The sequence below is a fragment of the Anguilla rostrata genome, chromosome 9 (genome assembly GCF_018555375.3).
Source record: "Anguilla rostrata isolate EN2019 chromosome 9, ASM1855537v3, whole genome shotgun sequence".
Classification (NCBI taxonomy): Eukaryota; Metazoa; Chordata; class Actinopteri; order Anguilliformes; family Anguillidae; genus Anguilla; species Anguilla rostrata.
Window position 1 is genome coordinate 35,177,397 of NC_057941.1, and position 26,439 is coordinate 35,203,835.

General features: G+C 45.2%; 1 protein-coding gene across 3 annotated transcripts in view; it reads right to left on the reverse strand.

The window, feature by feature from the left end:
- The window catches only part of LOC135263670 (actin-binding LIM protein 3-like), a 90,110-nt gene extending 73,968 nt beyond the window's left edge, over nucleotides 1-16,142 (reverse strand). Inside the window, exon 1 of one of the 3 annotated variants that reach the window (XM_064351969.1) lies at nucleotides 14,818-16,142. In XM_064351969.1, coding sequence (XP_064208039.1) covers nucleotides 14,818-14,830 — 13 coding nt within the window. In that variant the 5' untranslated portion in view covers nucleotides 14,831-16,142. The remainder of the gene's footprint in view (nucleotides 1-14,817) is intronic. The other 2 variants (XM_064351966.1, XM_064351968.1) reach the window with 2 other exon arrangements.
- Between the last annotated feature and the right edge of the window lie 10,297 nt (nucleotides 16,143-26,439).

A 26,439-nucleotide genomic window follows, 5' to 3' on the forward strand; every position in this document is an offset into this window, starting at 1 on the left:
TCTTTCTGGAAGCCAGCAGTTTTCGTGCTAACGCAACCCCAGATCTGGAGAGCTACTGACAGTTCGCTGAGGGATGAACAAATCACGAGAGGAAATTCTTAGCCAATGAGATGATGGACCACCATCAGCACACACATCAGCCAACCCAAACTGTTCACTGTGTAAATGTGCACCTGTTGCTATAACATCCAGAATCCTTCACTGTCAGAATTCTAGAATCCTCCATTACAACCAATCACATAAACCGCAACGGATCGACCGGATTCTGACGAACTGCATGGTCAGCGTTGGAGTCCATTAATATACTTAGACCACTCAACTGTTGCAGATAATTACCTGCAATTTTTGCTTGTTTTGCACGGCCTTAAATAAAACCCTTATAACTTTGTAGCAAATGTTTGAATTTTTGTCGTCCACTGAAAATCAAAGCCAACCTGTGGCTGCATAGGGCCATGAGTAAGCAGAGGGGTTTGTGTGGTGTTGTAACCTGTTGAATTTCCAGCCAAAATCGCATGCCCTGGGTGTTCCAGGGTTGGGAGCCAAAGCCAAATAAAATTTGTATCAGACCACTGTGACCAAGACTGAAAAAAATAGCCATCTGACTGGTCACAGTCACAACAACAGGACCACCTGGGTTGGCTTGGCTATTCGATTTCATATATTCTGCATTGAAGCACAAACTTCGGCAGCAGAGTGATTTCATTTCCTGTTTCTGCAGCTAGGAGCTGTGATTGGGTTTGCTCCCCTCCCCCTCTCAGACATAAAGGTACAGCAGAGGGACATTCTTCCTTCTTTAACCCTTTGAAGAGTAGGGTTCTTTTCAAATGCCAGTGTTCTAAGTCAGTGTTATAGAACTCTGTTGCTTTCAGTTACCAGTAGTGACTGTGACATCAGCATTAGAATCGTTCAGTTAAGAACATTCTACATTCACACGTGTGATCTTACGCTTTCGAGACAGTACAGTGGAATGGAAAGGGCCATGTTGGTTATTTAGAGACCTGAGCAGAGTTTCCACACCACTGATACGTAAAATAAAAAAATCTCAGATTCAGCTGCTTTGACAATTCAGACTCTGCCATCCTGCCTTGTAATATACACCACCACTGTGTACAGTGCTTTCTCAATATACTATAGTATTACATACTATATAGAGTTATCATATATACTATATGCTACATGTATGAATAGGCAACTTACATAAAACATTGCAAATTGCCTCTGAAAATGTTTTTGTCTTACAAGTAAATGCAAGCTTTACACTTTTTCTTGGCAAACTTGAATTAATTAAACGGATTAGCTGAACTCAGCAACTTGTGAAAGAAAAAAAAAACCTCAAAGTTCAGATTCTACCTCAAAGTTCAGGATGAATGTTGATTGAACGCAGGCCTAAATGTGTTTCAAAAATTGGAGGTGAGCTGCAGACCCCCATAATCAGAACTGAGATCTCAGCACTGACTGCCTTACACTGCTCACATGATCCCTGCATTGCACATTGAGCCAATTACACACCAGAAGCAAAGGCCTGCATGTCTGCGACTCATTGTGCTGTGGTGGTGATCTGGAAGGCACTATAGATTTGGACTGAGGGAATCTGAGGTAGTGCAGGTTATTCAGTAGAGCAGTCTTTGCACTCAGAGGCTGAAAGTTATATGCTTAGCAGTTCCCTTTTTACCAGGGAAATATACCCAGCTTACAGCGTTTTTTACATTTATTTTAGAATTTTTTTTTTTGAGAATGTATACTTTGCTGAAGCAATTCAAGCAGGTACCAAAAAATGTGCAATGTGCAATGCAGGGATTCTAAAGTAAATAATGCAAATTTGATTTGAGCAGGGCAATGGGGTGAGGGGAATTCAGCACATGGTTATCTCGATTTCACTTGTAAAGTGAACCGGCATCGCCGGACATGCATTCTGATAGGCTTTCAGGCCTGGTGCCCTACCAGTGAGCGAGGGGAAGCAGATCAGAGCTGACAGGACTGGCTGAGAGCCTGTGAGGGGGGTTTCACACAAACACAACCTCGAGGGGACGGTCCACTCACCCTTTTTGCTGCGGTGCGCGTCGTGGCCTGTCGAACGACACCGGCAGACCGCTTTGAGCTGAGACGCTAATGTGATCGCGAGCTGAGACGCTAACGTGATCGCGAGCTGAGACGCTAACGTGATCGCGAGCTGAGACGCTAACGTGATCGCGAGCTGAGACGCTAACGTGATCGCGAGCTGAGACGCTAACGTGATCGCGAGCTGAGACGCTAATGTGATCGCGAGCTGAGACGCTAACGTGATCGCGAGCTGAGACGCTAATGTGATCGCGAGCTGAGACGCTAATGTGATCGCGAGCTGAGACGCTAACGTGATCGCGAGCTGAGACGCTAACGTGATCGCGAGCTGAGACGCTAACGTGATCGCGAGCTGAGACGCTAACGTGATCGCGAGCTGAGGCGCTAACGTGATCGCGAGCTGAGACGCTAACGTGATCGCGAGCTGAGGCGCTAACGTGATCGCGAGCTGAGACGCTAATGTGATCGCGAGCTGAGACGCTAATGTGATCGCGAGCTGAGACGCTAATGTGATCGCGAGCTGAGACGCTAACGTGATCGCGAGCTGAGACGCTAACGTGATCGCGAGCTGAGACGCTAACGTGATCGCGAGCTGAGACGCTAACGTGATCGCGAAGCTGAGACGCTAACGTGATCGCGAGCTGAGAGCTAACGTGATCGCGAGCTGAGGACGCTAACGTGATCGCGAGCTGAGCGCTAACGTGATCGCGAGCTGAGACGCTAATGTGATCGCGAGCTGAGACGCTAATGTGATCGCGAGCTGAGACGCTAATGTGATCGCGAGCTGAGACGCTAATGTGATCGCGAGCTGAGACGCTAACGTGATCGCAGCTAGCCTACTGCCACTGAGACGCTAACGTGATCGCGAGCTGAGACGCTAACGTGATCGCGAGCTGAGACGCTAACGTGATCGCGAGCTGAGGCGCTAACGTGATCGCGAGCTGAGACGCTAATGTGATCGCGAGCTGAGACGCTAACGTGATCGCGAGCTGAGACGCTAATGTGATCGCGAGCTGAGACGCTAATGTGATCGCGAGCTGAGACGCTAATGTGATCGCGAGCTGAGACGCTAACGTGATCGCGAGCTGAGACGCTAACGTGATCGCGAGCTGAGACGCTAACGTGAGCGCGAGCTGAGACGCTAATGTGATCGCGAGCTGAGGCGCTAACGTGATCGCGAGCTGAGGCGCTAACGTGATCGCGAGCTGAGACGCTAATGTGATCGCGAGCTGAGACGCTAATGTGATCGCGAGCTGAGACGCTAACGTGATCGCAAGCTGAGACGCTAACGTGATCGCGAGCTGAGACGCTAATGTGATCGCGAGCTGAGGCGCTAATGTGATTGTGAGCTGAGACGCTAACGTGATTGCGAGCTGAGGCGCTAATGTGATCGCGCTAAGCTTACTCGCCACTCTTCAGTAAAATGCTACCTTCCCAAACACTAAACTGAGGCCTGTGAGCACTGAGCACAGACAGCTTCAAAAAACACACCTTCACCATGCCTACAAGTCTTTTCATTACAGGCATTTGGCAGACGCTCTTAACAGTTTTTCAAAACTGTTATCAGTTTTTTTTTTTTTTTGCAAGATTAAGTTTAAATTAAAGATTGCAAGTTTAAATCAGATTCCTTTGAACTTAATTGCGTTGAATTTTGTGTCTGAGCACACATTCTCAGGGAAAAAGACTGCTGCTATTTAATGGCACCATTTGTCGTGTTGATCTTCCCCAATTAGGCACTGGCAGAATTCCATGGCAAGTCTGTTTCTGTCCCTTTCTGCTTTGAAGTGCAAAGTCTTGCGCAGTCTTTGGATTCCCAAAACAACGCTGCCAGTGACAGATAGCCTCCCCACCGACAGTAAAAACCTGCCTTTCTTGTCAGACCTTTTTTTCCGTGAGAATACAGAAGAGTAAACACTCACTTCAAGTGAATCTACAGTCTGTGCAGCTGAGCCTAAAATACGGTCGCAATTATTCCGCCATTTCTCTTAATTCAGGGAAAGGAATAAGAGGTCATTGAGCAAGTTATTATCCTCTTTATTTAAATTTATGAGAGGGAGATTTTTGCCAATTGCAAGCGCTTTTATATGGGCTATATAATGAACAGGCATTTACAGTAGTCTTAAATGTACAGCAATGTGAAAAAGAAAGTACGGCATCTTTCGATTCTAATTCAATTCTATCAATTTCAATTTCTCACCAAAATAAATCTGCCCTCGTGTGTGATAAATAACACAAAACTGATTTTACTTGGTCAGTATGTATTCTAGTACAAAAACAAGCCATTGACAGATGTGAGAGTGCTTTTTGTGGATCACTCAGAAACAGAGGGCAGCTTGCTCTGTCAACAGAATGACTGTCTCATGCAGTTTTGGGCTCAGCTGGATCAAATTCGGGAATCCCACGTTCGGTGCACCTCCCTGACAAAGGCCCAGAGTCCAAGCAGAGAGAATTTGAGGGCACTTTACTTTTTTTGTCGAACACACTTCCCCATGAGTGGCCCCTACTTTCTGGGACCACGCTTATTGTGTGAGAAACTGACATTGTCTGTCATCGTCATCGGCTGCTCGTCTTAAAGAAAGAGCCGTTTCCCAGATGGATCAGAGGTTCCTCTCCCACCCACAACGTCACTGTCGTGGTGGATTTGCCACCGCCTGCATTACCAGGCACTCCCTGCAGGTCCCCAACCCTGGTTCTGGAGATGCCAGTCACGGGGTCTGCTAGTTTTTGCTTTTTTTTTCGTAAAATCAGCATCCAGCTGTGAAGCCTGACGATGTGAATTCACTGCACAATCAACAGCTGAAACGGATGAACTGAGTAACAAAAATAAATTCACTGACTGTGACTCTCCAGCACCATGGTTGGACACCCCACTGAGCACCGTGATGAGCCTGAATTCCAGCCCTGTTCACTGGCTTCTGAGATATACGAGACCCCGGGACTCACACGCATTTACGTTTCACCACAGGCAAGGCTGTCCATCCAGCCCTGCAGACAGTACTGGGACACACTAGCTTAAGCACCACATTAGCCAACCCTGTAAAATCTTCTGATTCAAGTGCAACAAAGGGCACACCATACCCTCAGACTGCTGAACCACACCCTTAGCCTGCTATACCACACCCGCACCCTGCTAAACCACATCCACACCCTGGTAAACCACATCCCCCTAATATACCACACCCTCACGCTGCTAAACCACACCCCCACCCTGCTATACCACACCATCACTCTGCCAAACCACACCCCCACCGTTCTATACCACACCGTCACTATGCTAAACCACACACCCACCCTACTATACCACACCCCTACCGTGCTATACCACACCCCCACCCTGCTACACCACACCCCCCTAATATATGACACCCACCCTGCTATTCCACACCCCCAATATACCACACCCTCACTCTGGTATACCACACCTTCACCCTGCTACACCATACCCTCACGCTGCAATACCACAGTCTCTTCATGGTCTGTTTGTTTCAGGCCTGCCACCTCCAGTAAAGACGGACACAGAAGGCCCTCCAGAGGAAGCGCTGCCCTGAACTGCTGTCCCCCAGCCACCGAGTTGATTATCTTTCAAGTAGGCACTCAGACAAATGGACAGAGAGGATGGATGAGCTTGAGCAAACAGCTCCGTCGCTGGGCAGGCCCAGAGCAATCTCAGGGAGGGAAAACTCTGAGTCGCGTCCCTGGACGCCCGCCAAAGATAGATGTGACAAATGAGGCCTCCAGCTATCTTTGTCTTACAGTGGTTATAATTACCATTAATATCAGGCGTGGGAGAGGTGACACACATCATACCTATACAGAAGTGCACACGCACACACACACGCACACGCACATGATGCTCACACTCACACACACGCAGATACTCACACAAACACACACATACACACACACACACACACACCCATACATACACACACACACACACACACGCACAAAAGCACAAACACAAGCACATAACAAACACACTAACACATACACACACTAACACACACACACACAGCCACACACACAAACATGATACAAAACCCTTTCCTCACTGTTCTTGAAACTAACATATATCTAAGCCGTAACATTTTCCATGACATACTGTAAGTTACAGGTACCGACATTCCGCTCCATCCCACTCCACTCCTGATAGGGACACATTCTTACCCACTCCAGTTTTGATAAATCTGCCCCATCAGTCTCAGATGGCACAGAGAAAAGAGAATGGATCCCGTAACCGTCACAACCATAGCTACAGGATCGCTGGCTCCAGGAACGGGATGCCGAAAATCGGCAGGAGAGAAGGGAGGGGTGGGGCACTGGCACGAGCCAACAGGAAGCCTGGCAGCAAGGACGCCTTCAGAGGCCGCAGTTACATAACACCTCTCAAAGCATTGTGGGTAATTTCACAGGCAGTTACGGGGCTACTTGTGGGTGATCCACCCGAGGTCAGAGGAAAGAAACAGAGAGGATTATGGGAGATGTCAGCTCCACCTGTACCACACTGTACCCTGCTATGTGTGCCATGACAACTACAGGTGGGAAACCCAAGAAAAAAAAAGAAAGAAACAGGAAAGGAAAGAAGAAAGGCCGATAATCCCAGACAAGAAACGCAGATTAAAATTCAGCCAACAGAGCTTTTAAATTTTCTTCCATATGGCTTGGAATTACATATGGAAGAAAGATGGACAGAAGGACACATAATGAAAAAAATCTTGAAAAATAAACATGCCACAGCAAAAACATCTGGATGAATGGTGGCATAACATTCACATATGTATTCTATTACACTGAACATCTGCTCCCCCAACCCCCCACCCCTGCCCTTCTCCACACATGCACACATTCTCTTTGTGAGAAACTAACACTTTAATAAAATAAAAAATAAAGAATAAAAACTTGTTGACACACTTAATTTCCAAAGATGAAGTGTGCTGCTTTTGCATTTGAGGTGATTTTCACACTTTCAATATAGTTGGTTATAAATACTTTATAACTGCTTTATCAACCATTAAAAAAACGTTGATGATTAGTTGACATTAGTTCATGTGTAATTAATTGTCGGAAAAAGTACTCAACTGTTGTTACATCTCATAAAATAACAATGCGTGAGATTACGGTTAGCGGCAATTTCATGAGCTGTTAAAATTTTTATTTACTTTCACTATTCATGACAAATGGGAATGAAAAATCTCTTTTTTCCTGCTGACATCAGCAGTGATTTCTGTGACATCACTACAACTCTTCAATTATTGACATTCTGATGGATGTGTTTGACCACATCAATCAAAGGGTAAAGAAAGCACTGAAAGGAGGATATTGGCACCAAAATTTAAAATTTGCAGTGATGAAATGGGAGTGTGGATAAAATAATATCTTATATATACTTGCACTATGCCATGCAGTAATCTTGCGAGCGCTTGTCAGGAAACTGTTGTAATCTAGTATATATACATGTATTAATATTCATCCATTTTAGTAAAGGAAAATCATGCCACTGGTGCAGCTAATGCACTGCAGTGTAGTTAAATTGCTCCCATGTTCTTATACAAGTGAAGCAATTGCTGAAGCAATGCATCCTGGTCCTGATCAAACAGGAAGTACAGTTGAGGAGAGGACGGACAGATAAAGAGGCGGCCATTACATCAGAGCAGAGGCCTGGCAGCAGCCACATTGCTGGGGTGACAGGCGTGGGTGAGAGGTGCTGCAGCGGAAGACAGCGTCATGAGAGGGGATGGGGGTTTGGGGGGGGGGGGGGGGCAAAGGGTCGGCAATATGCAGGGAAGGAGGGGAGAAAATCCACACACTAGCCAGTCCCCAGGTGTCCAGGTACGAGAGTTTAATTTCACAGAGTTCCCCTACGGCTGCCAGAGGTCATTACAGAGTGCCACTAGGTCCCTGTGGTGAGACCCGATGCACAAACAGAGAAGGGAGGGGGTCCCTATAATGAGAAAAAAGGAACAATGACACATGCACAGGGGGTCCATGTAATGGCATTCTGTGTACAACTGGGGAAGGGAGGGGGTCTCCGCATTGAGACTCAGTGTATAAAGACAGAAGGCAGACAGGGGGTCTCTGTAATGATGAGAGAGGGAGAGAGAGAGCCATGCAGGAAGTGTCTCTCTGTGCTACGCCTGATAGGCCGATAATGCGATTGTCACCTTTCTCCAGCTGGAGGGAAACAGACTCTCAGTCGGTTAGATATGGGGGCATTTGGAGTGCGGTGTGACAGCTCAGTGCTTCCCTTCCCCTCAGTAGCTTTTCGGTGGAAAGCAGCCCTGTTATCTAAGAGGTGATGTCATATGTGTTTAGCACATAAGGGGAGGGGGGGGGGTTGGGGAGCAGAGCATGTCAACAGGTTGTGCCCCCTTACACCGCCCCAAACCCCCCCACATCCCTGCAACAACACCAGTGATCCCAGATCACCTCCCCACACACACACACACACACACCCCGCAGTTCCTATCTGTCCATCCTGCCAGGCCTCGCACAATATTATTATTATTTATAATAATAATAATAATAATAATAATAAGACAAATAAGAATATTAATAATGAGTATAATAAGAATGCAATCACATATTTGTTTGTGTAGCACACTAAAACTCAACAAAAATCCAAAACTCAAGGCACTTCTCATAATAATAAAAAGTAATAACCAAGCATGTGCACTGCAACTAAACATGTGCAGTGCACAATAATAAAATAACAGGAACAGACACATTAAAAACAGACAGCCCAACAGCACAACAGGCCAGGGATAAAAGCATAGAAACCACAGCAAACAGAATCAATAAAACGTGTATTAAAAAATAGTCAAATAATAAAACGGCATGGCAAAAACATAAAAGAAATGTCAGAGACCACAGAGGAGAATTTAGGAGGGAGTTTGGGAGCGATATGCCAAACATAATAAAATCTGTGTGTGTCTGTAGACATTGGGGATCTGGTTGTATACGGAGGGCAGAGGATGGTGTTATTACATGACAACTCTGGAAGAACAAAGTTTAATGTGCGTGCTAAAAACCTGCAAAGCTTACCCGGAATAGTGCTAAAAGTCATCACATGAAAATACATAATTACAAGCCTGTCGAAAAGCATTCGTATCCACCTTTCAATTGACCAATTACTTTCTTGTCATTTTCGCTAATTGCAGATAACTGATCAATGCAATCTCTTATGTTTACCACTCTATATAGTCCTACTCCCTGAAGGTTTCACAAACTGCCCTTTTTTCCTCAGGAGAAGGCTGGACATTCTGTAAACGATGGGAAACGTGTTCAGGCGAGACTGGCGGCAGCTGGCTACGTGTCGCGAACAGGGATTCCGTGCACTTTGACCCCAGGGGTCATGACCTCTGCCTGAGGCACAGACAGCTGCAGGCCCAGTGGCTTCTCCTCAGCGATCTCGCCCAGCCCTTGGGTGCCACAGGTGTGGGCGCCATTGGGACATTCCCATGCATTTTCCCATGAGTGGGGAGCAACTGCAGAGTAGATATTCCCGGGGAGCAGAGGGTGGCTAACGCGCAGATGGAGACACGAAATTGAACGCTCTGTCGCCACGCCGACCTGCTCGCCGACCTGCTCGCCGTCCCCGGCTCTGACCTCCAGGGTCCGTGGGGGCGAGAGCTCGCATAACACACCCGCCGTGATCTGTGGCCACTGCCACCTCTGACTCACCCAGCCCCCGCAGGGCCTGTGTCAGCTTGGATCGTCCCCTGTCTCTTGGCAACCCCCCACCCCCCCAAACCCCTCCCCAACACACACACATCTCTCACTCCACCTCTCTTGCTTTCCGATTCCCAGTGCAAGCCTGAGTGTGAGGCTGCAGCGGGCCTGGATGATCAGTGTTTACCCTTTGAGGAGTAAGATCAAACCGGTGCGGTTAGAATGTTCTTAGCTGAACATTCTAATGTTGATGTAACAATCATTACTGGTAACAGAAAGCAAAGGAGTTCTAGAGCACTGATTTAGAATTTTGAAAAAATAACATTCTAAAAAACTTACTCCTCAAAGAGTTAAATCCAGTGGCTTTCCAGATAGCTAAAGCCTAAGTCCTTTTTGGATGCACAGCACAGGCATAGACTCATTGGTTTTTCAACCCTACCAGTCCAATAGTAACACTACGTAGAGCATATCCTTCACAAACCATAACCTACAGAGCACACCATGACCAACTGGAGATATTTGCGTTCAGTTTAAACCCTAGAAGGTGTAAGGTCAGAGATTTATGTGACTTGAATGTTCAAACTGAGCATTCTAACGCTGATATAATAATCACTACTGGTGATTGAATGCAATGGACTTCAATTACTTGAAATTTTGAAAAAAAAAACATTTCAGAAACCTACTCTTCAAAGGATTAATAATGCAATATAAGGTCATACATTACTATGATGGTTGTGTGATTACATGCAGACACTCTTATCCAGGAATGACTTAGAATGCAGGAACAATATAACACCATCCCCCTAGTTTCAGACTTAGCTAAGACCATTTCCGTAATCCCACTGACACTTCAAACAAACCACCTCAAATCATGAAGGAACCCACACTAGTCTACCTTTAGACTGAACTCCAAAGCTCAGCTTATTTGCACAAGCGTTAAGGGTTTCTTAATTTCTCTCTCTGCCGTGCTGCTTCAAAGCTCTCTCAGCCTCTGGCTTCATCGATCTCCTAGCACGCAATTAACCTCACATTTACTTTGAGCCACTTCTTTAGCGAGGTCCCACGAGTATGACCATGCAAAGTCAACGCGCTTGATAACACTCGCCGACAGGAGATTGATTGCGCATTCAGGTCTGATAACAATGGCCATCAATCTAGTGCTGAGAGAACACAAACGTGCCGCACGTCTCCAACAGGAAGCTACTGTTCCAACCACACTGCCCTCTTTTGAAAGCGGTTCAGCTTTTAAGGATGGATATCTAGAAAGGAACCGCTATCTCACTTTGAACATGGAATTTAATCAAGAGTCAAGATACATTTTCCACTCGAACGGCATCTTGTTGCAATCTTGAAGGCTGTAATATCATATTATATGTTAAATATAATGGACAGATGAACTGTAGCAGTCCCTTAATTCACATTTTATTCACACCTAACTCCAGGAGCCACGTTTTCCAAGTACAGGATCCTATCATCGTCCTCACTTTGCATCAGGCGAATTAATATTGCTCTGCCACCTGTCTTTTGCCATGTTGTCATGACAATACCTCGGCCTCAGCTTCACATATGTGGGGAATGTTGACACATCTCGTCAGCATGAGATGCTGTGGGATTAACCGATAATCCTCACCGGCGCTCCTGCGTTAGGGCTAACGGCGTCAGATCCGCGCTTCCGAGCGAAGCAGAGGCCCCTCCCCCCTCCCCCCTCCCCCCTCCCTCCTCTCGTCCGCGCGTGCTGCTCTGACGGTCGCATGCTCGCTTGAGCCATCGCGCTCTCATCAGCTGAGTTCCAGTTCCGCAGCTCGACAAAAGAACATTCCGCTCGTTTCCACGGCGATAGCGGAAGGGCTGCTTGCGCGTGAACCTGATTAAGCAGGTGTCGCTATTCCCACACAGGGTCTGAACTCAGTTTCACAGAAAAGATTTTTTTAAAAGCCTCATTTACAAGAGCATAAAAGTAGTAAGTGAATTACAGGGTAATATAATAACATCGCTCAGCCAAGAGGAGAGAGAAAAAAAAATATATATTTCAAACGTTAATCTTTCTGGCAGGCAACCTTTTGCTGACCTGTTACGCAAGCTCAAAATCCTCCTTAAATCCATGCAGTTTACACAGCTAATGCTGTCCATAAACTCAAGTACCATTCAAAGTTGTATGACTATGCAGTTATTGTTAAATACACTTTAAAGGATGATTTAAAAAAAGAGCCCTTGTAAAGAAATTAATAATAATCCCATTACAGTAGCAAGATTTCTGTTCTAAGTACTGTCCATGTAAATGGGATTCTCACTACCAGGATAATAAACATGTATCTTCAGTCTCGTTGTTATCCTATAAGCACATGGTACATTTAAGGGGATTACACTGAAATCTGAGCATAAATATTACTTAGAAAAAAAACAGGTGGTTCTTTCCCAAAACACCTCTCTCCAAAACAGGCTTTTGATGGGGGAAGCTGTTAAGTAAGATGACATCAGCACTGGGTCGTGTCAAGAAGGTTTTAAGTCTCCTGTTCTTCTAAAGCTCAAAGCATCCATCATATTGATACATTACAGCGGCACATTCACATCCTCTTCCAGTTTAACTGTCTTTCTCTTAATTAAAAGCCAGTTTTTACAGTCTGAACAGGCGTTTCACATGGACAAAATCTAACCGGAATGGCCAGAAAGTCATTAGAAACTTAATTAACGTTAATAAGTATCCTATCCTACTCGCAATAGAAATTAAATGAATGCATGAAGGATTGCATTTGACTTGCAAAGAAATGGTGATAATGGTAAACTGCCTGAAAGGGGGAAAGAAATGTCAGAAGTATGCTTATCTGGCAACCTACTTCTTGTGACCTTTGCAATAATTGTTTTAGTAAGAAAACACACAGAGAGGCATTTCCTCCAATGCGTTTATATGGTATCATCATTTTTAGCACTGTATCATTTGTGTGACTGACAGTCTTAATCAGAGTGACAGAGACTGAGAGACAAACCCCACACAGGGGAATCTGTTCTATAGTCAAAGATGGGGAAGGCCAAAGTAGCCCGATTACTACAGATATTCTGGTCACATCATCTCCCTGGTACACCAAGCTGTGTCAGTCAATCAACACACAGCTGCTGGAAACGGCTGCCCTGATTGGCCAGCTGGCCTGTTCAATATGCTCGTTGCTCAGCTGCACAGCACTGGGGTGGATTAACAGCCCTGTGCTGAAGCCTTCCCAGGCAACCCCTGAGAACTCGGTCATGCATCCTTCTCTCATGCGAAAGGTGTTACTGCTGTGACTAAGGCAGTCAGCCTTGGCATTTGCAAGGCAGGTGAGCATGTTCTTTCTGCCCACAACAGGCTTTTTTGTAACACTGGTAAAAAATGTTTGCCGATGTCTGTTTCCAAGGTGACTTAATTGGCTGAGCGTTTTTGCATGTGGCTGCAGAAGCAATTCGATTTACGTGCCCCTGCACAAGCGTGCAGCAGCAGCAATGTCCTACCTGAGTAGTCAAACCTGCAATCTGGTTGCCAGCCACATTTCCCAAAGCGGATTTGCAAATGTAAGAAGTGTGGCGCCCTGAGAACAACTCACAGGTACTGAATGAAGCTCACGGGGAAGCAGAAAGAGAACTGGGGTGAGAATGGGGGTGTTCTGCCATTCAAACAGCATTCAGCAGCAAATCTGACAAAATACATACAGCCAACTACATCTTAAGAAAATAGAACGTATTCTTGGCCAGGATAAAAGTATTGCAAAACACAACAGGAGAGAGAAAGAGAGAAAAAAAATTGGCACAGGCTGTAATTTTATTGAGGAATCCAGATTAATATCTATTGAAGAACTTTTCCTTCATGACTGTCAAAAGTCCAAACCTACATGCAAGGGAGACGGAAATCTGTGAAAATAGATCGGAATTCTCAATCTGTCAGTCATTAATCTATCTCTAAATCAGCAAACCGACAAGCCCAACAGCGCACCAGTCACACACCGGGCGTGGCTGTGTCTAGTTAAAAATTTCTGCTAGTAAATTGTGGCGTGTTTGGTTCGAACTCGCCTGTACGTGAAGTTCCTTACATTTTACTTATTTATTTATTGATTTATTTATTTAGTTTAAGCGAGCGATGCAACTGTTGCGCAAGCTAGGGGTGTTAAATTGACACTCGCGCCTTGACGGCTGGGCAACAGTTGCGATAAGAGAATTCCAAAACCTCGGTTCCCTGAGTCACGTGCTGCTGTCACTTGGAAATGAAGTCACACCTCCTCCTACTGTAGCCTACTGTACCTTTGGAATGCGACTTTCTGACTGGTTTCGCATGGCTCGCATATATTCTGAGAGTTAGAAGTGCAACTATTTGAAGTAAACGGGGAAGCTATTTTCTAAATAAATGCACGTTAAGTAAGCTATAGTCGCATATAAGGACATAACGCTAATAGGTGAAGTATCAACGGAGGATATTTTCTTTTCATTTATGATGGAAACAAATTCTACGATATGATCCCTGCATCAGGTAACAGCCGAGGAAGCTTGAAGTCTGTGTTGTGTCCGGACTTTTCCAGTTGGGCAGCTGATTGTATATTCATTTCCATACTAAAATACTAATAACTAGGCGTAGTAAGTACCAAATTCATTCTCGTCACATAAGTCCCCATCACGGCTTTCCACACACACACACACACACACACACACACAACACAATTAACACACAATATAAAGGTAATTAAACTGTCCCAAATGTCAATAATACAGGCAAATTGTCAAACCAAGGCAAAAACTTTGTCCCGATGATTATGTGCAGCAAAGGCGCAGATAGAAAACAATATGCTGATTCCCTTCACTTTAAAAACAAACAAACAAAAACCATTCAACATAGCAATCCATTTGTTCCTAGCCTTTAAATCTTGTATGTACCGATGCCAGCATTTGTTAAAATACACAGAGACCTGTTCCATGGTTGGATTATGTTCCATCCAATGAAGCCAGCTGTAGACCACCTGGAGTAGTTTTCCGAGACACTTTCTAATCCTACTTTGCCCTAATTATTACATCCCTTCACACCGTATGCGTTTAACGCGTTTGTTAAAGCGAAGCACCACCAAACGATCCACTTACCGCTCGTGTTCATGATGCAAAAAAACTGTGGAGAACGAAGGGCATGTGATCTCCAAAATGCTCGTTTTTCCAAAATTGTATATTCCTTGATATGCTTCTTTAAAAAGATGAATCCAATGGAAAACGTTTATTCGACGCTGGAGAGACAAACTGGGGGTGGTAGTCAAACTAGCAATCCATTATTGCATTTCGAATGTCGCGCTATGGAATATCATTGCTCATAAATACGTCCAGACAAGAGCAAGGATGTCGTCCACTGGCTAGGTGAAAGAACCTGGGTTGGCAAATGTAACGACAGTGTGTTCCTCGCGCGGGAGAAGCCGATTACGGTAACACTCTTGTTGTGACACCGCCGAGCGGAGGATTTTACTAAATCCGGATTGCCGTGGAAGCGCAACGTTGCCCGGTCACATTCCATTTGCAAGCTCTCATTTCTGTGGTGGAACCACGGTGGAATCCGCGCCGTTCAGCGTTGACAGCCACTGAACCTTTCCTTGCTGACATGTAAGCGCTCGAGACCATCATTAGCAGAGGGGACGTCAGCTGTGGCTGGCTGGCATGCGAGCGCCGAACAGCGTACGAGCGCGCACTCGCCGCCCATTTGCTAAGGTCATATTAAACAAAAAGGTGTAGATCAGCTGCCAGAACTCCGCTTGTCTCGCCGCCTCTCCGTTGCTTTTTTTTTAGAAGTGTTTGGTTCAGTTAGCGAAGCCGTCTGCCATACCTTATTCAGCTTCTACATATGAAATAGAAACACCATTGCAAGTATAAAATAATAAAGACGGATGGATGCTGGAAGTTAATGTAATTTATTGAATTGAAGTTATGTTATTACGTTTTTTTCGATATGCACAGTAGGAGCAGCAGTGGCAAAATATTTTGTACAGCCATAGGTGTATCGGGCGGATGTATAGGGATGTATCGGACCGCCTGAATGCTGGTTACAGTTTGGGGAACCCATGTGTTCAGCTGAACCTGTGGAGCCCGACGAAAAACCACGAGCGCAGCTATTTGAAGGGAGATGGCTAGCTCACTGCTAAGGAGATGGAAATGAGGAGGACACATGCTTTGTAGAACGGGGGACACGGAGAGATGTGAGCACCTGTAGGAATGGTGAAGGAGTGAGGCAATATACGCCAGCACGAGACAGCCGCCACCGGCGCTACCTTGGAAGTTGATGGAGAGGCGGAAGGAGGAAGTTTGGTGGGGAGAATTTTTGAGAGTAAAGGAGGGTATTTGCGGGCAACACACTCTCAAAACAGATGTGTTTTAAAACAACACATAACGTGTCATTTCTAACTCATCTCCATGTCTAGTTAAGGGCAAGGAATTTTGTGTTATAATAGTCTCCCTCTGTGACACACAAATTATTGCATATTTCTAACAAGCTTTGAAGCAAAATATGACAGTAACACAAAAAGTGTGCTGGACATTAACCCATCCTTTTTTGAGGGTATAACATAGAGATGGCTCCAGTGTTTGGGCTGACATATGGGCTGAAGATGCCAGAAGAATAAAGTGGGGCTCTTCATAAAGTGCAGAGGAATTGTCAGGCATGGCTCAGTATCACCACATTTGCAGGGTGTCAATCGCAGGTGTCACCCTGGTGATTCTTGTAAATGTGGGAGGAGTCGAAGCTATTTATGTTGTTTGGATTTGTTTTCTTCCTTTCTCATGCTTATCATAGTTTACCTGAGTTCTCTGCATGTAATTCTGATTTGTCCCTGACAGTTACGTGGCCGGATGTGTAGGAGGGAGGGGGGAACTAGTGTTCGAGTGGGGAGCACATACCATTTTTTAAAACCGCATTACATGTTCTGGAATCTAAGAAAGAAAAATAAATGGTAAAACATATCTCTTTTAATTTGGAAATGTTGGTTAGAGTTCTCCCCGTCAGACAGTGGGAGGTGGGAGAGAAAGAGGGATGACTGGCAGTAATTCTCAGATTGTTTATTCATATACCCAACCCCCCCCCCCCCCCCCACCCAACACATAGACTCACACTTAATTTGGAATGGGCAGGCACAACTGGCCAGCCTGTTCTGTTGTAGAAACACCCCCATTTCATTTCAAGAAGCACAGACCAGCACATGCACCGTCAAAAACCCCTGTGCTGCCAGTCAGCAGCCTGCTTCCTTTCTCCCTGGGGCTGCTGTGGAAGAGGAGGGAATCTGACTCAGGTAGACTGCAGGTAACGCTCCTCAGGAATCCCAATAAAGCAGCTCAAAGGCTGCAGGATTCAGCGGGTGGGCTGCAGACTGCTGGAGGGTAAGAGGGATGCAGTGTCAGCCAGAACAGGACTTTCTGCCTTTTATGATCCGGGGACCCCCCGGCCAGGCTGGAAGGTATCCAGGGGACCCCCATCATAGCTTAAAAAGGAATATTACTTTGAAAAAAGGTTTCTTAAAGAGATCATGGACTGAGGAGTGTGTGTGTGTGTGTGGGGATGGGGGGGGGGGGGGGGTTGTGTTATAATTCTATTTTTGCAAGTGCTAGCTCATCAAGGACCCCCGTGCTGTACCTTCACAGACCTGTAGGCTCCCTGCTGAAAACCAAGGAGCTAGAACTAATGCTACAATTAAGAACTCTTCATTCTCCCTTTATGAGAACTTCATGAATAAACTCAACAGCCAAACGCACAGCACACACATAGCTATCCGAGCTGGCCCAGCTGGCCTGGCATAACTGTGCTGATGACTGCACCAGAGGAATAAAATAATGTAAAAGAGACAACAGAGTTTATTGTAAGTTAAGTTGAAGGGCTCCACCCAGCTCTTCATAACTCGTCTCTTGGAAGAAGTCAAGCCTGCCAATGAAATATTTTATTTCTCCGTGATTTATTTTTATATGGTTGTATCTTGGCACAAGGATACAACCGCAGAGAGTATACTGGAAAGCACTGAGTCATTGTCAGGGCTTTATTCCATATTTTGCCAGATAATGTAAATCAACTGAGAGCTCCATTCTTATTGGTGTGAATCAAAAATGGGTGGGGAGTGAAAGGGATTGTGTAGCCAGCCAGATGTATGGGGGATAGCTAGGTAGCCAGACACAGAGAACAAGCTTTTTGGGGAGAATTGCATTAGGACACCAGTGTTAGCACCTCTGCTCTTTAGAGAAGTGCCGTAGGGTCTTCAATGACCACAGTGACTTGGAACTTCAGTTTTAAGGTCTTGTTTGTGATGATGAAGGACACTACCTTCAACATCACAGTGACCCTTCAACCATTGGGCTGAGACAGGAACCAGATTTTCATGGGGTTTCTCCCATCCAAACACTAAGCGTGTGTGTGTGTGTGTGTGTGTGTCCGTGTGTGTGTTATGTGGAGTGTGTATGTGTGCGAGTGTGTGCATGCATGTGTGTGCATCTGGTGTGTTGTGTGGAGTGTGTATGCGTGTGTGTGGGTGCGTGTGTGTGTGTGTTATGTGGAGTGTGTATGTGTGCGAGTGTGTGCATGCATGCGTGTGCATCTGGTGTGTGCATATGTGTGCTATGTGGAGTGTGTATGCGTGTGTGTGGGTGCGTGTGTGTGTGTGTGTGTTATGTGGAATGTGTATGCGTGTGTGTGTGCATGTGTGTGTTATGTGGAGTGTGTATGCGTGTGTGTGTGTGTATGTGTGTGTGTGCATGTGTGTGTTATGTGGAGTGTGTATGCGTGTGTGTGGGTGCGTGTGTGTGTTATGTGGAGTGTGTATGCATGTGTGTGTGTGTATGTGTGTGTGTGCATGTGTGTGTTATGTGGAGTGTGTATGTGTGTGTGTGCGTGTGTGTGTTATGTGGAGTGTGTATGCATGTGTGTGTGTGCATGTGTGTGTTATGTGGAGTGTGTATGCATGTGTGTGTGTGTGTGTGTATGTGTGTGTGAAGGAGCTGCAGAGTGCACAGCGCCCCTTCTCCTCGCTGTCTCTGTGCTGACACTCAGTAGGTCAGGCCGCACCTGGCTCTCCCTTCTGTGTCTCCTCCTCTGACATCAGCGAAGCCAAGCAGCACCCGGCCGCCTGTGACTGAGGGCTGATCCGCACCAGCTGCTCCCTGCAGCGTGCTGCCAGACGCTGTGCTGACTCTGCAGCTCCAGGCCTGCTGACCCACACCAGCTGAGCAGGCCACGCCCACTCCTTCTGACACCATCACCCATGTACCCTCTGTTCCCTGTGTTAATTAATTAATTAATTTATTTATTTATTTATTTATTGTCAGGTATGCAAGTTTTAGCCCACAAGAATGTGGGATTGCTGGACCGCAATGATTGTTCACCAAGTGCTTTATTGCATTTTGCACAATATTGCACTAAATTTAATGATTTTTTTTACTGACAAAAGTGAACAATTTATGTTCACTTTTGACAGTACATGTTCTCGACCACATCTATCTATCTATCTATATAAACTGCTGAGAAAAGTTGAGAAAATGGAGCGGTTAAAAACGAAACAATTACACTAGTGACATCCAGTGGTAGCAGCTATGAATTACATGCACAGTGGGAAATTAAGAATATGAAAGCAGTCCAGGTTCAATTATTGGTGAATTCTTTTTTGAGCTGGAGATCATCCAGAATGTCTTCCATGAGTGATATCATCAGTCACAATACATTTGTCAATTATGACATCAGAGGGCACTCTAGAATTCTATTCAACAATGATGTCATAATCTAGTGACTCCTCTAGTGACACCCCCAGTGAATGAATGTCATCACTAAATTAGTGGCCAGTAAGCAGGAACCATAGATCCAGTCCAAAGTGCACTGTGCGTAAGTGGTTCTTGGGCAATATTTCTACATATGTGTGAGTTGGCACAGGCCCACAGCTTACCTTTGCCTTGGATGCCGTGAAATTTAATAAAATACTAAGGGAGGGCTTAAATAAAATCCAAAAATGGTGGGATTTAAAAAAACAGTATAACAGCCATTTGTCAGTTATGTCAGTGTTTTGCCAGTTTGTCACTTTGTCAGTTATGTCAGTACTCCAGTGTTTGTGTTTGTAACAACTGTAGTGTCATCTACCACAGTTAAGAGACAGGCAGGTCTGTGTTGTTTTAATAACTGCAATTAACTTGGATATACAGCAGGGGGCATCATCGTTCCTATTACTGAATTAGTACGATACACATGCACATATTTTTCTCCTCTCATCTTATTTACCCTTAGTTCTCATTTGCCACCAGTGGAGGGCAGTGTTGGCCTTTGTTTCAATCTGTGGTGTTCGTCGAAATCTCTGGCAAACTGAAGTATGCAGCGGAAGTTAACTGTTCAAAGTAGAAAGCTACACCCACTCATGACAGACCAGTGTGTGTGTGCGTATGTGTGTGCCTCCATGAAGCACCTCCTCGTCATGTGTCCCCAAGACGTAACAAGAACAAGTATGCATGGGTGTGTGTGTGTGCGTGTGTCTTTGTGTGTGTGTTTGTAAGCGTGTGTGCGGGCATGGGTGCGTGTGTGCGTGTGTTTGTGAGAGATAGAGAGATGTTTTATTTTATAAATGTTTAATATGTTTGTTGTGTTGTGGGTCATACATTTTGCATATTGTATATGTGGAGAGAGAGAGACAGAGAGATCTTCTAACTGGCTGAACTCAGGTAAGCCCAATCCATGACACCCGTCTCCTCTCCCTAAACAGGGCGAGGGGTGCGGTGAGCGGGACAGGGAAAGGTTGAAGATCCAAACGAGCAAAGCCGTTCGCAGCTGGTCGTCCCACACAAAGAGAAATATATGTTCTCCCTTTTCCCCACTGCTACCCAAGTGTTTATGTGGGAGAGTGATGTTCAGGCTGAGGTTACTGAGTTTTTGAATCCCCATGATACGAGTATTGAACGGCTTCGTTGTGCAGAGCTTATGATAAACATTTTTTTAGCATTACATCACAGTTGACCAGGCCGGTGTAGTGAGAGGAACTCTTCTGCAGAGGGTTGAGGAGCTATTGTTTTTTGTGTTGCTCATTGTGATGTCACCGCTGTCAGTTCTGTCAGGACCACTGTCATCAAGTAGAACTTTATTGACAATAAAGGCAATACAGCTATGTTTGGCGGTATGGCTCTGTTCTGGAGCTCTCCCGCCAACCACGCAACCCGCGTGGATAAGGCCGGGAGGCCAGCAGCCAAACCCCCCTAGAGGGGTACACACAGAACAGATCCAGCAGCAAAGCAGTTTTTAACACATATGAATGGAGCAAATGCAATTTCTTAACACATAAGGATGGAGCAATACAACTTCTTAACACATAGGAATGGAGAATGTAAATTCTTGACGCATGGGGATGGAGCTGGGGTGGTGGAGGGGATTTACGAAGTAACGTGCAGCGCTTGCATGCAGGAGGAGCAGCCGAATGAGTAGAGGGAGGCTGTTTAAGTAGACCGCCCTGTTAGTGAATGTACTGTGATAGGCGAACATCACTCAGCTGAGCCATCAGCTGATTCGGCCGGAGCGCTTGACTCTCGTGACCTGCCAGAACTACGCGATGCTCCATTTACACCAATTCAGGCTCTTCCTCTTTTTGTTTTATTACCATTGGTGATTCTAGAACAATGGTTTTTTGGAATGTTTTTTTTTTTCTTTCAGTCAGTGTTCTAGAACATTGCTTTCAGTTACCAGTAGTGATTTCTGCACCAGGTCATCCAGTTAAGAGCATTCTAGTCACATATTTGTGATCTCACACCTTAAATGGTTAAAACTGCAATTGATTAGGACCATGCTCTCTGGCGTTATGCAAAACAAGGACACAGAAAAGATTAAACGACTCTTCGCATAAATGTCAATATAACAAGTTTCACATTGATTTCAAAACTGTTCAACAGAGAGCGCGAGTGAGAGAGAAGAAAGGGAGACAGATAGAGGGTGGGCTAGGGGGAGAGGGAGGAGTGGAGATGTACAGAGAAAGGAAAATGTATGAAAAAGGGATAGAGAGAGAGTGCAAGAAAAAGAATGGCTGAAAAGGATGAATTTGAAGAGAGAAAGGGAGAGAGGAAATGAGAAATGAATACGATCTGTGGTCGGGCAGGGGGGATCTCCGGAAATGTGTGTGTGACAGAGGTGCACTTACTTGTGTGTGTGTCCGCATGAGCTTTTGAGTGAGAGAGGGGGGGTGGATTTTTGGATTATTCAAGACATCACCATTGATTTTCATCAGTACAAATTCAATCTTGGCCTAAACAGTGAATCTACAGTATACAGTAAATAAGGGGCTTTCATAGCAAATTGTCAACATTTGAAATAGCTGAACACACTGTTCCATAATTATAAAATCTGAGGAACGCAGTTGTGCAGGTCAGTGAATATCACTTGCGACGCTGTATGCAAATGCGATTAAAACAAGTTTCATTCACTCTATCAGCGCATAAACTGCTCAAATGTGTGTATGTGCAAACGTTTGCTCCCTTAGACCTTCATCAGTGCATTGTGAACACACCAGACGTTACGCAGCCTCTGTCCTCAAAATGAGTTCAGGAAATGGTATAGACAGCATGCATGAGTGAATTAAACTTGTTAAAATCACAATTGAACACACCTGCTGCGTGTGGGTCTTTGTTTTGACATACTAAGACATTTTCAACATCGCCGTCTGTGCTGAGGTTCTTAATCAATGCCGTTAGTTACCAAGACGTTAACCCAGTGATCCATGATGCAGACGCCACATTTTTGTAGCACGAAAGGGCAACAGCATGATGCATGATTCTGATTGGTTGCTGCCTGAATATATCTAATCAAGTGGCTGCATTGTATCAAGGCTATTTTTTTCTTCATTTCTCCCTGGTGGTATTGTTTGAGAATTAAACCCGGCCCATCTGTGTGTGTGTGTGTGTGTGTGCTGGATTTAGTTTGACCTGGCTTTTCGACACTTCTCTAATTCAGCCAGATCCCTGCTGGGAATCCATTCACAGTGACATGATGGGATGGCCTCCAAACCGGGAATCTCATCTCTCGGAGAGAAGGCTGGGAGGTTGGGGGGAGAGGGGGGTGTGGTTAGCAGGGTGGGATAAGCACTCCAAGAAAAACAATTTGCACAACCACAGGGGTGCTGTTCGTAGACACGATACGGGGGCAAGCCTGACAATGTTGTTAGCGTTAGCGACATGCAGCTGGATCTCCTGTGGATTCGACAGTACAGGAGGGCCGGCCAGTGGAGGAAGGGCTCCCCCTCTGTAGCCTGGTCCCTCCTAAGATTTTTTTACCTTTGTGAAGCTTTTTCTCTCTGTTTCCTCATTTGCTTGCTTTTTTTGGGGTTCAGGTCTGGTTTCAGCCCAGTTTTACTTCAGCTCTCCGTAAAGCATCTCTGTGACACTTGCTACACAAAATAGATGGATTTGATTAGAAGGTCCAAGAGCAGTCATTCAAAAATAATGATTTTTCCTCAGAAATCGTAACATTGATTATGCTTTAATTCCACCCTCATGACCCAACAAAACTCAATCACCTGAAAGTTAGCATTTGTTCTTGATTTTGACCCAGACGAAATTCAAACCATCATTTTTTTCCTTCCAAAAACAGTTGCAGGCAAGTTCAGGTATCATCAAAATGAAAATGTCGAACAGTATGTGAAAAAAAACTATCACTTGCATTTATTTGCACATTAAGGGCATTAATACCTGATGTAGATGCTTCCAATATCATTTTGGGATCTTCAAATGATTTAGACCACTAGAGTCAGGCCTTATGTAGCCTCGCGAGCCAGTCTCTTTTTTCCCTTCGTTCAACAGAGCCTGGCCGATGCCTTGACGTTCCAGGCATAAACAAAGGAGACAACACGGGATGATGTACCCCAACCAATAGAGTGTAGAGGGGCGCGCCCAAATGTGGAGATTGGGCCAGACGAGGTCTGAAATGTGCACGGATAAACATTACGGACGCAAACTTTCCACAGAACCACCAGTTCGCCACTATTTGGAAAATGTAACGTTAACGTCGGAACACGCGACCACCCATCTGAAGTTTATCACGGAATATGCAGAGTACGCGTTCAATAAAGCAAATTTATTTATTTATTTAATTCCTTGGTTCAACATTCACTTGCTCCCCATTATGATTTAACAGGCAACAATCAGCAACGCATTCTGGCCATTTTCTTATTTAATTTCATAGCAAGCTGAGCCTCAACGTAGGCCACGCTGTTTGGAAATAACTTTAAAAAATCTGTCAATGGATCATATTCTCTATTCCCATAAAGTTCCAGGTTTTAATATTCAAATTCATGTGGAATACGTGGACATAAGGGAAAATGTTACAGAAATTCACAAAGTTGCCCTGAATTTGTCATTAAATGGCCTCCAAAATCTCCATTTATTAGGAGAACACAAAATGCAAGACTAGCGCAAATTACATCACGCTGCTATAAACAGAGGGACAACGTGAGCCTATTGGGTTGCATATGTCCGTAAACTGTATGTCCACGATAGCCATGTGTTCAATGTGATGTTTAATATGTTCTTTTATACTTGGCAACATAAGTTGTATGTTGTACAATGACAATAAGAATCGAATTGAAACTGAAAGAAAAGAAGAGAGAGAGAACAAGAGACTTTGATCTGACTTTGATGTTCTTATTAAAAATCTAACTAGAAGAAACCAGTAGAGAAAAACCTCGACTTCATAAAACCATCCTTCGCTCACACACACACACACACACCCAACTACAATATATCAGCAGCCTGCACAAGCACAATTAACAATCAAAAGCATACCATTAGCCCCTCCTCCCCCACAGTACAAATTGCATTCCCCAATGCCCAGACATTCTTAAATGCATCAATATCATGTCTCAGAGAGAAATACATGTACTCCAACCTAAGGCGTGCAGAGATTATTCCCCTCAACATTGCCACTGGATCTGTAGGACCAACACCCTTAATCTTATTCCTGCGGGTCAGCCAAATGGCCAGCTTAGCCTGACCATACAAAAAATTCAGTAACACACTAACAGCCTTCTTACACACTGAATACATAGGACCAAGGATGAAGCTCCCCACACAGAAAGTCTCCCCCAGCTTTACACACAGAACATTGGTGATTCTTTGACATTGCAGAAACACATGGATGACAGTTTCAGACACTCCACAAAAAGGGCACCCATCACCCACCCCCGGATCCACCCGTGCCAGGAAATGGTTAGTTGCCAAAGCCCCATGAACTATCCTCCACTGTAGGTCCCCTGACCTCTTAGAAAGTGGCTGTTTATAAAATACCCTCCACCTAAAGCCTGCAGTGTTGTCATCACCCAGCACCCCCTGCCACTGATGCTGACTGGCGTCCTGTAAGAATCTGAGGTTCTTGACCTTCACACATACTGTATATAGGCCCTTACCACTTGCCTGCCTAAACTGCCCCAAGCTGGGAGTGTTAAAAGACAGTAACCTCCCCTCTTCCTGCCAGCCTCCATTCTCTGCTGACACCTGCAAGGCAGGGAACTCAAGCACCTCCCCTCCCTGCGGCATCACTCTACAGCCTCTAACAGAGTCCGGCAGAACCCCCAGCACTTCCCTGACAAACCCTTCCAACACTCTCAGGGAGGTCAGTCCAGTCTGAAGAGCAAGCTCCTGGGGGGTCTTCCTACCCCCTCTCTCTGGTGACAGTAGATATACAAGTTTTATGATGCCCCCTCTCATGAGTCGCTGTTTCAGAGTGGAGGAATGCACTGACTCCAGAGGAAACAGTGAGTTATGGAAGAGAGACTCCTCCCATACCAATGGTCCCGGAGCTACACCCCCCACTTGTGTCTTCCTTAGCAGACGCCAAGCCTTCAGCACCGACAGGTAGAAATCCAAGATACCTGCAGAGTGTTGAGTCCAGCCAGCCCTAAACCTCCAGCCCTCTGCAGCAGTGCACATGCCGGCCCTCTCCAGCATATACCAGCACTGCACTGCAGTTTCTGCGCTGCCTGGAGCCGGAAAGCAGCCACCCTTCTCTCAAGGTCGATGAGGCCTTGTCCCCTCTCCTGGACAGGAAAATGTAGTATTGTAGCCCTCAGCCAATGATGTCCAGAGATAGAGAGAGAGAGGGAGAGCGAGAGAGAGAGACAGAGACAGAGAGAGAGAGAGAGAGAGACAGAGAGAGAGGAGGGAGAGAGAGAGAGAGGGGGAGAGACAGAGAGAGAGAAACAGAGAGAGAGGGAGAGAGAGTGAGAGGGAGAAAATGCTGAAAATTTGGGGGGCTTAAAGCAATTTCCTCCTGTCTGCCGTTTATTTGAAAAGCCGAGTAAAATGCATTTGTGAACATCGGCTATGTCTTTTCATTCGACAGTTATTTCATTGCTCTTCCCTTAATGCGTGGTTGAACTCAATAATGTCCTGTTTAAAAGAAATTGTTTAATCAACTTGTCATTAAGTCCTCTATAAAGCAACAATAACAACAATGCAACCCTAACTCTGTACTTGAGATGCATAGAGCTGCTATTAATGCTTGTGTTATAGAACATAATTGATAGAATAAATTAAATTAAATGACAAATAAAATGACAGAAATTGCATTTAAAGATTCTTATTTAGCATTGCAATCATTACAAATGAGAAATAAAGAATTTTATTAAGGAAATTCTAGTAAGAACTCAGAGCATGAATTATACAGAAACCAAAACACCTCTGAATGCATGGTAAATAAAATTATTTAATTTTAATTTTGAATGGGAATCAGCTCAATCTCCA